The 14,857-nt window shown below is 29.4% G+C and overlaps 3 protein-coding genes across 3 annotated transcripts; 1 reads left to right on the top strand and 2 right to left on the bottom strand.

The window, feature by feature from the left end:
* Nucleotides 1-21: 21 nt before the first annotated feature.
* On the bottom strand, nucleotides 22-1,908 carry LOC123012033. Its single transcript, XM_044409793.1, has 2 exons — nucleotides 1,138-1,908; nucleotides 22-1,092 (listed from the first exon to the last, which is right to left on the bottom strand). Exons 1-2 carry the CDS (start codon nucleotides 1,906-1,908, stop codon nucleotides 652-654), a joined length of 1,212 nt encoding a protein of 403 aa, XP_044265728.1. The 3' UTR covers nucleotides 22-651.
* Nucleotides 1,909-6,930: 5,022 nt separating this feature from the next.
* On the top strand, nucleotides 6,931-8,132 carry LOC123012036. Its single transcript, XM_044409795.1, has one exon. The coding sequence runs from the start codon at nucleotides 6,931-6,933 to the stop codon at nucleotides 8,089-8,091; it is 1,161 nt and encodes a 386-aa protein (XP_044265730.1). The 3' UTR covers nucleotides 8,092-8,132.
* A 2,610-nt stretch (nucleotides 8,133-10,742) lies between these two features.
* LOC123012041 lies at nucleotides 10,743-14,294 on the bottom strand. Its single transcript, XM_044409801.1, has 4 exons — nucleotides 14,209-14,294; nucleotides 14,066-14,116; nucleotides 11,076-11,239; nucleotides 10,743-11,024 (listed from the first exon to the last, which is right to left on the bottom strand). Exons 1-4 carry the CDS (start codon nucleotides 14,278-14,280, stop codon nucleotides 10,763-10,765), a joined length of 549 nt encoding a protein of 182 aa, XP_044265736.1. The 5' UTR covers nucleotides 14,281-14,294; the 3' UTR covers nucleotides 10,743-10,762.
* Nucleotides 14,295-14,857: the final 563 nt, after the last annotated feature.

Genomic DNA, 14,857 nt, shown 5'->3' with positions numbered 1-14,857 from the left:
ATGGAGTAAAATTTTTATCGCTTAAACAAATGGCTTTGAAAATATTATTATCACTACGATTTAAAAAGTATTTTTTAAGAGACGAAATTTGCCTATTTTTCTCTAGTTAAGAAAAGTATTTGATAAAAATAATTGTTTAAAATCCAATTTTAGGCCAAAATGAAGCACTTTGTGCAATTTCCAGTTGATTTGACTCAAATTTAAGCCGAAAATCAATGAATTTCATCAAAATAAATGCTTAAGGTTGAACTATACTGAATAAAAAATAAATCGTTCTGCCGTTTAAAAATAAATTTAAATAATCTCTATTTTTGGCTATTTTATTTTTTTATAACAAAACTGTATGGAAAAAATTTTTGATTTATTTTTAGTGTATTGTGGATTACCTACTTATGCTACTGTATTTTTGTTCATCTAATTTAAATAATGCGTTTTTTCATAAAATATTAAAAACTAATGAATTTTGCAATTCGTTACAAATACTCAAAATGAGATAAAAACTCAATGTTACTTTGTGTATAAGGTGAAAAAGTTAGATAAAGAGATTTCAAAAATTAAAATTGTGTTAAAACCGGTCTTAGAACCAAAATTTGAGCGATTAATAAAAAAATACCAAAAATTCAAACATTTTCTCTTATTTTACTTAATTTTTCAAAATAATCCAGGGTCGTAAGCGTATTTTACAAGATATTCAATTCTTTTTTTATATCCTTCCATGTTTCTAATTTCTCGTGTAAAATAATCACCCAAGTCAATTCCTTGTTCGAGAGCCTCCCCCACATCCATAATCTCATCTTTTTCAACGAAAGAAGTTCTTATACTCCTAAGGGCCATTACAAGTCCATATTTGGCACAAGTGTTCCAATCTTTTAAAAACTCTTCACGTGGATACAAATTTTCAGGAATCAAACCAAACTTTTTCAGGTGATTTGAAAACGATCGGTGATAAACACGCAAAATATCTTCCATATTTCCAATATCTTGGTCTGAAATACAACTGAAAAGGAAATAAGACAAATCGGAGATTGGTGTCCCGTAGGTTGACACCTGCCAGTCGATTATCATCACTTTTGAGGGGACATTAGTTTTGTCCTGAAAAAAAATGAAAATAACTGAAACAATACCAAAAAAACGTACGTTATATTTGTACATGAAATTATTATTCCAGCAACCGCCATGACACACCACTTTCAGTGGCGCTTTTTCCTCAAATTCCACAGTCAACTGTGGGATTTGCTCCCTCAAAAGTGTTAATTTTGTGAGGATTTTCTCCTCCACTCGCCCCTCAAGCCACTCAATCACTTTTTGTAGCGATTTCGTGACGATATTTTGCATTGCAGGTGTCTGAAACATGTCACTCAARGTGCGGTTCAACAAAGCTAGAATCTCTTGAAACTTTTCAGGTTTCAGCGTTTTCAGGGCCACTGAAGTCGCATGAAATTTCCCATACTCTCGCACAACACACTCGATATGTGCCCGATTCAGGGGCTTCTTCACTGGCCACATTTCGTACCCCAATTTCTTCAAATCTTCAAGAACTATCACCTGAGTGCTTTCGCTCTTGTAACTGCCGTAACAGTTGGCCACACTGTCGAAGATTTCCCCCAAATCTTTCTCTTTTTGGAAGTTAATAAAAGTTGGTAGGAGTGTTTCGTAGAAGAATATTTCGCGGAGGAAAATTGTTTTGATTATTTCATTGTGTCCTTGAATTTTGCACGGTTTGTTGCATTTTAACACTAGATGGTAGTCCTGGTGGGGGGTTGAAAGTTGCACAAAAGTGATATCGCCGACGTAACCGTCGCCTTTGCCTGAATTTCCCACGAGTTTTACGGAGAAATTGGATAAATTTCGCGGTTTTAAGGCTGTTGAGAGCCACTGCTTAATTTCACTTTCCACTAGACTTGACATTTTTTCATAAAGTGGGAAAAAAACTGAGACAAATCCTTAAATAATGGCCGAGATAAGAATAAATTACGAATTAAACCGAGGAATTTTTTTGTTTTGAAGATTAAAATTCGAAATTTTCCGTTTTGTTATTGTTAAGTTAGCAAACAATATGCTAAATTGATGGCACTTTACTGATTATTCAGTGCATTTTTTAATGTCAAATAAGTTTTTTTTAATCTTTTGCTGAAAGCTCAGAAGTTTTAGTACAATTATTTAATTTGTGTTTGTTTTTGTAATTACCCGCTGAAAATTCTGAAACCTAAAAAGTTTCAGAACAATATAAAATCGAACATGTTAAATTAATGAGATTTTAATTTGTTAATTATTCGATTCATGAAAAGACAAAGCTTTTCTTTCGTGTTAAATTAGATTCTGCAAAAACTACATTACGTATATTAATCTGCGTTTTTTTGTAAATTTTCACTGAAAACCCTGAAATCTAAAAAATTTCAGAACAATACAAAATCAAGAATGCTAAATTGGTGACATTTTACTAATTATTCAGTTCATGAAAAACGCTTTTCTTAAGTGTTAAATAAATAACTTCTGCGTAGTCTGTTTTATTGCAATTTATTACTGAAAACCCTGAAATCTGAATTTCTGAAACAATACAAAATGGAGGATGCTAAGTTAATTACATTTTACTAATTGTACAACAATACGAAAAAATAATTTTGCACAAATTTCATTACGTCTAGTTTCCCATTTTCTTTGTAATATCTTGCAGAAAACCCTGAAACCTACAAAGTTTTAAAATCTAGACAAAATCGATGTTAAATTGAAGACATTTTAGATTTTTCAGTGCATAAGAAACACATTTTTCAGTGTCAAATAAGTTTTTGCTGAAAGCCCTGAAACCTGAAAAAATTCAATACAAAGCAAAATCGAGAATGTCAAATTAATGACGTTTTAATACTTTATTACTCATTTATGAAAAAAGCTTTTCCTTAGTGTCAAATTAAATTTTGCAAAATTTTTTTAGTAATAAAATTGGTTCCACCTCGGATTATATAACAAATCGTGTACTAAAGTTAATTAAAAAACAGCCTGACTGAAACTGAAAAACTGAAAAAAACTGGTGATTTTATTTTGGTTGTCCTGAAAATTTGCAAATTGCTTTGACTGTAATTTTAGTAAATCAAAAAAGTTCATAATGGTAAAAATAAGTTCAACTCATTTAATTTGTATCCCCATGAACGAACCTCCCAGAGAGTTTTTTCCTCATTTCTTAGCTTCATTAGCTAAAAAAAATTAATCGAAAAAATCATTAGCTTCTGGACTAATAGATTACTTTGAAGAAGTCCAATTTTTGGAAACAAACAAATTACATATTGAAATATTTTAAATAAAATTATTACAAAAAATTCGGTAATAAATAACATCTTTTTTTTTAATTAAAAAAAAAAATTAATGATTGTTCAAAACATATTTTTTACATTTTCTAATAAATAAAATTTTTGTAAATGTCAAAGAAAAAGAAGCATCAAGAAGAAAAATTTAATTCCCTATAATTTGCGTTTTTTTTTTTAAGTTGCAGAACAATACAAAATCAGGAATGCTGAATTGGGGCATTTTACTAATTATTCAGTTCATGAAAAACAAGCTTCTCTTTAGTGTCAACTTTATGCAAAAAATTTCATTACGTATAATCTACATTCTTTGTAATTCTTTTATTATTACTATTTTTTTTTAATTACTACCTAATGATTCAGTTCATGACAAACAAACTTTTCTTTAGTGTCAAATAAATAGGTATTGCATAAATTTCATTACCTATAATTTGCGTTTTTTTTTTTGTAATTTTCCTCTGAAAATCCTGAAAGCTAAAAAGTTTCAGAATAATATAAAATCAGGAATGTTAAATAGGTGACATTTTACTAATTATTCAGTTCATGAAAAACGCTTTTCCTAAGTGTTAAATAAATAAATTTCTCGTAATGTTTTTTTTTGTAATTTCTTACTGAAAACCCTGAAATCTAAAGTTTGAAAACGAGACAAAATGGAGAATGCTAAGTTAATGACATTTTAGTAATTGCTCAGTCCACGAAAATCACAGCTTATTTAATAGATTTTTCAAAAATTTCATTAGATATAATCTGCTTTTTTTATAATTTCTTGCTATCTTAAATCTGAAAAGTTTCAGAACAAAACAAAAAAAATTTGCACAAATTTCATTACGTCCAATTTGCCCCTGAAACCCTGAACTCAACAAAGTTTCAAAATAATTCAAAATCGATGCTAAATTTACATGTAAAAAAGCTTCTCTTTAGTGTCAAATAAACAGATTTTGCATAAATTACATTTCGTATAATTTACTTTTTTTGTAATTTCTCGCTAAAAGACTTGAAACCTGAAAAGTTTTAGAACATTAAAAACATTTTATTCATTATTTTATTCATAAAAAACAGATTTTTTTACTGTTAAATTTTAAAACCTATAATCTGCTTTTTGCTAATTTCTCGCTGAAAACTTTAAAACGTGGTCTCAGAACAATAAACTAAATTAATAACATTTTACTAATTATTCAGTTCATAAAAAACACAGCTTTCAAATAGATCAAGGAAAAAATTACTATATGTGAGTATCAGAAAAAAAAGTTTTTCTGACACAATTCATAATTGAATTGGTCAAACAATTTCACAATATTGCTCAATATCTTTCTCTCACCACAAATATAACATTCAAATTTATTCAGTGTGCAAAAAATGTGCAACAAAATCAAAACCTAGAAAAAATTTTGAAATTATAAAAAAAGGTTGCAAAGACTGAAAAAATCTTTTCAAATGTTATAATTTCCGTTATAAATCCTTTGTTTAGACAATTTAAATTTGTAAATTGAAAGAATATAAAGATAAAGAAACAGAAGGATATATAAATTGTATAAAAAAAGTAGATAAAAAAAAGAGAGATAAATTCAATAAAAATAGTTTTTGTAAAAATGTCAAAGAATCTAAAGATTCCAAACGAAAAACTGAAAGGATAAAAAATAAAAAACTAAATAAGAGTATAAAACACATTCAAAAATTATAAAAATTTTCGTAAAATTGTTGTTTTTTTGTACTTTCAAAGATAATGATAGTTTAAAGATTTAAAAAAAAAGTTTAAAAAGATTAAACTGTCTTGAGTTTAAGGCTTTATCAAAAATAACGTAACTGCAGAATAATTAATTTAATTTATGACAAGATTGTTACGTTGCCCATCTCTAAACATACCTTTAGCCTAATTGTTTACAGTGATGTGATATGAATTAAGCCCCTTTCACGGTCTTGACCTGTATATCCGCCGGTAAACGTAGAAAATTAACATAACTTCTACAGCGTGAATCACAAAAAGTTTGATTTTATTATGCTGAATAAAGCCAGTTTACACTTTCGTAATGTAACTGTGTATAGAAATCTCTTTATATTTTGTAAATAAAATAAATAAAACAATTTTTTCAAAACCAAACTTTATTTTTAATTTCCCTATTTTCTTTTTAAGAAGATATTCTTACGTTACGCAAACCTATAAAAATAAAGCTCTTTTTACACTCTAAACCGTCGGTAGACGTAACAAATATTTAAAAATTTATACAAATGCTTCTTACATTATTAAGTATCACGTAAACAAACCTTTAGTTGCGTATTATATTTTGAAAAACACTTTTCCAAAATCAAATCTGACGTAACATAACGTAACAATCAATTTTTCCTTTTTTTAAATCTAATTTTACACAACTTAATATCGCGTAACATAGCGTAAGTATGACAATAAAGCCACGCTTACATTTTATTCGTTATTAAGTATCGCAGAAATAGATCTTTAGTTACGTATTTATATGTTAAAAAATACTATTCGATAATCAAAAAAAAAATTAGTGTTTTCTTAACGTAGCGCTAATTAAAATTAAGTGAACGTTGTGAATTAGACTTTATCAAAAAGCAACGTAACCGCATCGTTAAAAAAATGAACAATTAGTGATTTCCTAACATAACGAAAAGCTAAAGCGGGCTTTATCAAAAATAACATAAATGCAACGTTGTGAAACAATCATAACAATTAATTTAAGTTATGACAAGATTGTTACGTTACGCATCTCTAAACATACCTTTAGCCTAATAGTTGTTTACAGTGATGTGATGAGAATTAAGCTACTTTCACAGTCTTGACCTGTATATCCGCCGGTAAACGTAGTAAATTAGTTAATTAACGTAACTTCTAAGGTGTGAATCACAAAAAGTTTGATCTTGATGCTAAATAAAGCCAGTTTACACTTTCGTAACTTAACTGTGTATAGAAAATAATAAATTAAGTCCATGAATGAAATAAATAAAACAATTTTTCCTAAACCAAACTTTATTTTCAATTTTTTTATTTTCTTACGTTGCGTGTGTGTAAACATACCCTAACTCTACAATTTCACACATCATCGTTACGCAAACCTATAAAAATAAAGCTCCTTTTACACTCTGACCCGTCGGTGAAACACATCTTTAGGTGCGGTGCGTATTATCTTTTAAAAAATACTATTACAAAAATAAATTTGATATAACATAACGTAACAAGCAAATTTTTCCATTTTTAAATAAAATATACAACTTAACGTGGCGTAACATAGCGTAAATATGACAATAAAGCCACGCTTACATTTTATTCGTTATTACCTATCGCATAAATAGATCTTTAGTTACGTATTTATGAAAAATACTAGAGTAAACTTTATTAAGGAGCAACGTAACCGCATCGTTAAAAAAATAAACAATTAGTGATTTCTTGACATAACGCAAAGCTAAAGTGGGCTTTATTGAAAATAACGTAACTGCAATAGTGTTACAACTCAAAATTTGCAAGTTAAGAAAAAACAAGGACAAAAATATAGATAAATATAAAAATTATAAAAAAAATAAAGAAAACAAAACAAAAAATTGATAAGATTTTACAACATTGCACAATATGTTTCTCCCGCCACTCAAACAGAGATAAAATCCATTCAGTGTGTGAAAAATGTGCGACAAGATCAAAACCTGGCTTTCCCACGTCGCAAAAACCCATCAATTTGAGTACAAAATTTGTGGTAAAAGTGGCAAAGATGAGGGCTACATGGGTGACATAACCTTCGTCACAATCACAAGCCCCAAAACCCTCGACCTTGTGATCAAATCATCGAAAAACAGTCCCATTTTGCGACACCAAACGCCCATGAAACTGACCTTCGAGAAAGAAATCTTCATTTATGAGCAAGTCTTGCCCACATTTCGTGACCTTGAGGCAAAAACCGGCGAGAATTTGCTCGATTTCATGCCTTTTTGTCACTTTACCCAAATTGAGGACTCGGGGGAAGTCCTAATTTTGGAGAACTTGAAAAAACAAGGTTTTGAAGTGTGTGACAGGACCAAGGTTTTGGGTTTTGGGCATGTTAGACTCGTCTTGGAGGCATATGGTAAATGGCATGCCTTTTCCTATGCCCTTAGGACTCGAAAAAGGCCAATTTTCGATCAATTGACCCGAAATAACATCAACATGTTTTGTCATTTTATCCTTGCAGTGGACTTGGTTGGCGTCATGTGGGAGGACTACACCGAGGCCAAAAACGCCTGTTTTGGCCACAAGTCCGAATTGGACTTGTCGAAACAGGACGCTACGTCCATTTTCACACAACTTTTCGCCGAAGAACAAGATTTTCAGGTTATTGTTCATGGCGATTGTTGGAACAATAATTTCATGTTCAGAGAAGAGAACAATAAACCAGTGAGTGTGCGAATTTTGGACTGGCAATGTTCAGGTTTGGCCTCGCCTGTTATGGACTTGTCCCATTTTATCTACGGCTGTTGTGACACTGAAACGCATCCAAATGTGMGGGAATTTTTACGGATTTACRACCGGAGTTTGGGGTCGTGTTTGAGGAGTTTGGGGTGCGATGTGGAGGAGGTTTTCCCTTATGGAAAATTGGTGGAACATTGGGGGAAATTCGCACGGTATGGACTATTCCTCCAACCTTGGGTTGTAAAATACTCGATTTGTGAATCAAGCGAGGCGCCGGATTTCGTGGAGGCGGCAGAAGGAGGAAAAGAGTTTTTGGACAATTTCAATATTGCGATTTCGGACAAGGAGGAGTTTTATCGGAGGGTCAAGAACAATTTTTTACACTATTTACGCAATTTGTAGGAAATTCTAAGGTTTTGGAGAATATATGTTTTTATATTTGTTGTATTATTATGTTTATTAGAATTAGGGAAAAATTTCTAACTGGGGTTTAAAATTATTGCTGCGCCACTACGCCCCCAGCCAGTGTCTCTGCTATAATCAAAATTTTTTCAAAAATTAGTTTCTTGTGTTTTTTTTCGATTTTTGGTACCCGGATTGGTCTATTGACAATAACTCCGGACCTATTAGTGTTAGCCGTTGGAAAGAAAATTTAATTTCCTGTCATAAACAAAAAGATCAGTGTTCTACGATAAACAGTTTTCGAGAAAATTGAAGATAAACTCAAAAATAAAGCTTATGACTTAAGCACTATTCTTAATTTTATAATTCAATATCTGAAAAATTATGCATCGTAGAGTATTTTAACTTGTTGTATCGTGTTCAGCGCGAAATTTTGTGTCTAGAAAACCATATTTCAAGCGTTTTTACGACTTTTATTAAATTGACTATTTTTACGATTTTACATCTTCAAAAATTCAAAAAATTGGAAATTTTTTAAACTTGTTCCAATGGCGTTTTATGAACTTATTTGAATCCTTAAGACCTCTAGAAATGTAAAAAACGTAAAATAGATCAATTTTAAAGTTAATTTTTTTTTTGATTTTTGTCGAGATTTTGGTCGATTTTTGGTACCCGGAGCGGTCTAATAGCAATAACTCCGGACTTATTGGAGATAATTTCTTATATTTGGTACCGTTGGATAGAAAATTGAATTTTCTATCATATATTAAAAATTTCAGTGCTCTACGATGAATAGTTACGAGAAAATTTCTGATAAAGTCAAAAATATCGAGAATTTAAATCCGACTATAACTTCAAAACTACTACGAATTTTGCAGTTTAATTGACGCCAATCGATTCCCCGGAACATTTTACATAGGTTTAGGTCAAAATATTATGTCATTGAGACACAGTTTTGCCGCAATTTACAAAATAAAAAAAAGTAGAAATTTGTCAACACCCCCCTTAAAAACTAGTGTTTTTAAACATGTCTCAGATTCAATTTAAATCTATCTTATCCGATAGATTTTGACGCGCTAATTACAAATTTCCCAATTATTTTGCGCTATCTCCTTTAGTTTCGCCGTAATCGGCGTTTAAAAATTCAAAATTGTCAAAATTGTGAAACTTTAAACGCGTTTTTCTACGAAATTATAGAACTTAGAGCAAAGGGGTAAAAACCATTAAAATTAGCTTAAAATTATCTAATTACTGGCGCAAACCGGAAGTCCGGGTTATGGTTCCGGGTACAGAGCCATTTTTAGTTTTTTCAAAAAAAAATTCATATCTCGAAAACTATGAGTCCTAGGTCAAAACGATGTTTCCAGGCGTGTTCTCCGGTTAATTTTACATATAGTACTAATTTTTCATAAGAATAAAAAAATGTTGATTTTTTGTCAAAATCGGATATAGTGCTTTTACTTTTAGCCTTATTCTTAACTTTATTACTCAATATCTCAAAAACTATGCATCGTAGAGTATTTTAACTAGTTGAATCGTGTTCAGCGCGTAATTTTACGTCTAGAAAACCATATTTCAACCGTTTTTACGACTTAAGGTAAATTGACTATTTTTACGATTTTACTACCGTTCCCCTTGAAAAATTCAAAAAAATTCAAAATTTTTGAAACTTGACCCCATGTCGTTTTATGCACTTATTTGAGTCCTTAAGACCTCTAGAAATGTAAAAAACGTAAAATAGATCAATTTTAAAGATAATTTTTTTTTATTTTTGTCGAGATTTTGGTCGATTTTTGGTACCCGGAGCGGTCTAATGGCAATAACTCTTGACTTATTAAAGAAAACCTCCTATATTTGGTACCGTTGGATAGAAAATTGAATTTTCTATCATATGTGAAAAATTTCAGTGCTCTACGATGAATAGTTATCGAGAAAATTTCTGATAAAGTCAAAAATATCAAGAATTTAAATCCGACTATAACTTCAAAACTACTTCGAATTTAGCAGTTTAATTGACGCCAATCGATTCCCCGGAACATTTTACATAGGTWTAGGTCAAAATATTATGTCATTGAGACACAGTTTTGCCGCAATTTACAAAATAAAAAAAGTTATTTGAGTCTTTAAGACCTCTAGAAATGTAAAAAACGTTAAATGGATCAATTTTAAAGTTGAAATTTTGGTCGATTTTTGGTACCCGGAGCGGTCTAATGCCAATAACTCCGGACTTGTTGGAGATAACCTCTTATATTTGGTACCGTTGGAAAGAAAATTTAATTTTCTATCGTATATAAAAAAAGATCAGTGCTCTACGGTAAATAGTTATCGCGAAAATTTCTGATAAAAAATCAAAAATATCAAAAAATATAAATTCGACTATCAAAACTATTATGAATTTTGCAGTTTTCTTGATGTCAATCGATTCCCTGGAACGTTTTACATACTAGTAGTTTAAAACATTTAAATTTTGAAGGGTAGTCTTGCCATAATTTAAGAAAAAGTAAAAATATTTGGATAGATTCCCAAAAAGTTTTTCGATTTTCGATTATTTTAGAAAAATTACGTATTTACTTTTCTGAAAAGCTGAAAACTCAAATCATTTAAGAAGTAGTTTCAGATGTTGCTTGAAAAAATTCTGAAAAATTTGAAAAACTGTAATTTTCAAAACAAATTAATAATAATCTACGAATTCTATTCCCCATTGCTGCCATCGAACCCCATAATAATATTGGCCTACTATTGGTAGTCCTGTCTTGTAAGCAAATCGGGAATTATTTGGTAGGGCAACAGTTGCTGCAAGTCCGACTTGACTGTTAACAATTTGACCCTCAAAACCAATGTGCCAAAGCTGCAAATTATCCTCGTCTCGAAATGGTGTTGATGTAATTAGTCGTGATCCAACTGTGGCGTTCTGTTCTATATCCAAATATTTGCTGTATTAAAAAAAAAATTAAATTGTAATTACAAAAAAAAGGTTTTTTTACCCGTTGCCTTGATTGACAATCTTGCATTTTCCATGATGTAGGTATTCCGGGGCCCATTTTTGTTTTGGAATCTTGGCATTGTCCCCAAGTACGACATAATAATCGTCAGCTTGTAAAACATAACCAGATTGGGTGTTTCTTAACAACAAGAAAGCATCGAGTTTCTGTAAAAAAAAATTGTTGGGGAGATTTCGAAAAATTTGTTACTGAAAATAAAACAATATACAGGCTGTCCCAGCGTTGAAAAAATTTATAGTGATTTTTAAATGGTAAAATTAAAAAAAATATATAGGACATTGATAGATACTAATCTATTCCATCGCCTAAAATTATTTTCAACTATACAGCGTGTCTCAAAAATGAGTTACAATATAAACTTGTGTTTTTTTAAATGAAACACCATATGTTTCGTAGCGTTTTTGGATGTAGATTTTTATGACAATGTTTTTAATCCAATCTTTTATTATTATATTTTTTTTACTCCCGCAAAAAAGAATCTGGTGATTTTCGTGTTAGTCTGGTGATTTGGTGAAAACTTTTGTATAAAAATTCTAATATCTGGTGATTTTTTGGAAATGAAAAAAAACTGTTTTTCGTGCAATTCCACGTTTTCAACCAGAAAATTGATTATTTCGTCAAATTTTTTCAAAAAAGTGTGCCAAATTGATTAAAAATAGTTCTGTTTGCTTAAACAAGATTTTACTAAATAGGATCAAAAATCACAATTTATTTTTGTCTTTTTCGTATACTTTTTCAGCTATAAATACAATTATTTTGCAAAATTTCGTTAAAAGCAATCCAAAAATTCAACAAATTCGACCAAAACTGCGTTATTTTTGTTCTTTTCAAGTGTTTAAGCACGTCTTTGAGATAAAAACAAGGAAAATTGTAAAAATTTAGAGCTAAACTGTTTTCTCGAACCGATTGATCAAAGTTTTACAAAAGAATCCAAAGAATTAATTGTTTCTGAACATTGTGTAATCTTTATCAAAATGTAAAAGCAGTTTTTTCACATTTTTCTACAATTTTGAATGTTAATTTTGAAAAAAAAATAATCGAAAAAATTATAAACCATTTTTTGATATTTGTGAAAATGAAAATTCAAAAACCAATTTTTGAGACCATTTATTTAGCTTTTGTATACCCTAATTTTACTCATTTCAAATTAATTGCATTAGTGAAAAGTTGATACCCCCAAGCTGTATTCAGCACTAGATTTACAAACATTCATGCAGATTGTCAAAAAAAGTATTTTTTTTAATTGTTTCCGATTTTTTTTTCAAATTTAACAGTAGTGTATTATTTTTCAAAACTCAACAACTTGAAGCATTTTGAAACTGTGAACATGTACTATTTTTATTGCAAATGTTATTTATTAATTTTTTTCTTTTATAGTAAGTACACAAAAAATTATATTGTTTTTCAATTTTCTAAATATTAAATACAATAAATTCAGCAAACATACGGAAGCATAAATTTTTTGTTTATGCACCCATTGAAAATACAGGGTGTTCCACCGAATTGAAAAAGTCCATTAATGACCTTTAAATGGTAGTATTTAAAAAAAATTATATAGGACATTGTTAGATACTAATCTAGTCCATCGCCTAAAATTATTTTCAACAATACAGAATGTCTCAAAAATAAGTTATAATACAAACTTGTGTTTTTTTAAATGAAACACCGTATGTTTCTTAGCGTTTTCGAATCTAAATTTTTATGACAATGTTTTTACATTTTTATTGGTGGATTTTGCTTAGTTTTAAAAATAAGACGGTTTTTTTGACAAAAACATGCACTTTTTAAAAATTTATTACACAAAAACTAAGACATCTAGAAATATTTTTTTTTACTACCGCAAAGAAGAAGGTACAAGCTATAAGGTTGTAACATTTTTTTAGTGTGTTGCATTTGCAAAGATAAAAAAATGAAGGCGTTTGTTAAAGTTCAATAACTTAAAAAATTTTAATGGAACACTCTATTTATTGTTTTTGCATTTGAAAGGTTATTAAATTGTCTTTCTAAAATTATTTACTTTTAGATGTTTATAATCGATAACTAAAAAGATATTTAATGTTAAACATTAAAAAAAAATAATTACTATTATTTCAGTAGCCAAAAAGTGCACAGTTGCACAAGAGATGGAAGAAATATCACTTAATAATCACATTTGTGTTAAACTGAATCCATTATTCTTTCTTTTTACAATAAAATAATTCGAATTTCAGTTTTCATAACGACTTTTACAATCTTTGGATAAATCAACTGATAAGTGATCCGTGGTGGAATTACTATGATTACCATAGTATCATCAATGCTCAGATATTGATAATCATTGTTGCTCCAATTAATATTGAATGTTAAATATCTTTTCATTTATCAATTCTAGACATTAAAAGTTTATTTTTCTAGATAGACAATTTATCAATCTATTAGATGCAAAAATAAAAAATAGGGTGTTCCATTTAAATTTTTTAAGTTATTTAACTTTTGACAAACTTCTTAATTTATTAATCTTTACTAATGCAAAACACTAAAAAATTGCTTCAGTTTTAAATTCGTTACTTTCTTCTTTGCAGAAGTAAGAAAAAAATTGTTCTAGTTCTTAGTTTTTGTGTAATAAATTTTTAAAAAGTGCAAGTTTTCGTCAAAAAAACGTCTCATTTCTAAAACTAAGCAAAATCGACTAATAAAAGTTTAGCGTAAAAACATTGTTTTAAAAGGCTACATCCAAAAATGTGTTTCATTTAAAAAAACACAACTTTGTATCGTAACTTATTTTTGGGACACTCTGTATGGTTGAAAATAATTTTAGGTGATGCACTAGATTAGTATCTACCAATGTCCTATATTTTTTTTTAATTTTACCATTTTAAGGTCACTAATGGACTTTTTCAACTCGCTGGGACACCCTGTATTATATATAAACTTGAAACAAAATCAAACAAAAATTCAAAATCAAATTTAGTGATATGGAAAAAAGTTCTTACCCCGCTTTGCCTGGGTTGGACCTTTATGGGACTTGAAAGTGTTTCTTTGTCCTGTAGAAAAATAATTGCAATTTTATAATTACTCACATTTTTGCCTTTTTGAAAAAAAAACAAAATTAAAAAAATTGTTTAGTTTTTCTTACCATTTTTGCAATAGTGGCCCAAGCAACAAGAAAATACAGTGCGATTGCAAAATTCACACGTGTGTTCTTCATTTTTTCTTCCAATTTGTCTTGTTTGGTGATTTCCCTCTTTATAAGTTTTTTAATCACTGATTTTGCACATAAATTGCYAGATTAATAGTCATATTTTGGAACACTTAAAAATAACAATGCAAAAAATGTTACCGTCAAGTGTTCAATAAAAAAATGCTTTGTTTTTTATTGTAGATTTGAATTGTTTCTTAAAAAATAGTGGTTTTTGTTAATTTTGACTTCTATGATTTAAAACGTCGTTATTTTTTAATATCTTGTCCCTCTGACTCAATAAATTTAGCCCAAGAAAACACTTTTGCAAAGACTTCCCAAAACTCAGAAAGAAGGTGCCGTTTCAGACTTTTTTACTTATATRTCGAAAACGGTTCATGTTACGAAAAAAATGATTAGGTACGAAATTAAAGCCTATGAAATTACCTACAAGACGCATTTTTCGGTTTTTCTCTAACTAAAATAGTTTTCGAGATATCCGCTAACAAATATCGCACTTGTTTGTCCCACTTTGCTTCTAAATACTGTTTRTGACTTGACTCAAAAACAAAATGTGATTTATGTAAGATTCTAATTTGGGTAAAAT

This window comes from Tribolium madens, unplaced genomic scaffold (genome assembly GCF_015345945.1).
Source record: "Tribolium madens isolate multiple individuals breed KSU strain unplaced genomic scaffold, Tmad_KSU_1.1 Scaffold_91;HRSCAF=231;Tcas5.2_LG7, whole genome shotgun sequence".
Classification (NCBI taxonomy): Eukaryota; Metazoa; Arthropoda; class Insecta; order Coleoptera; family Tenebrionidae; genus Tribolium; species Tribolium madens.
Note: the sequence above shows the minus strand (reverse complement) of the source record. Positions and strands in the feature narration are given on the sequence as shown.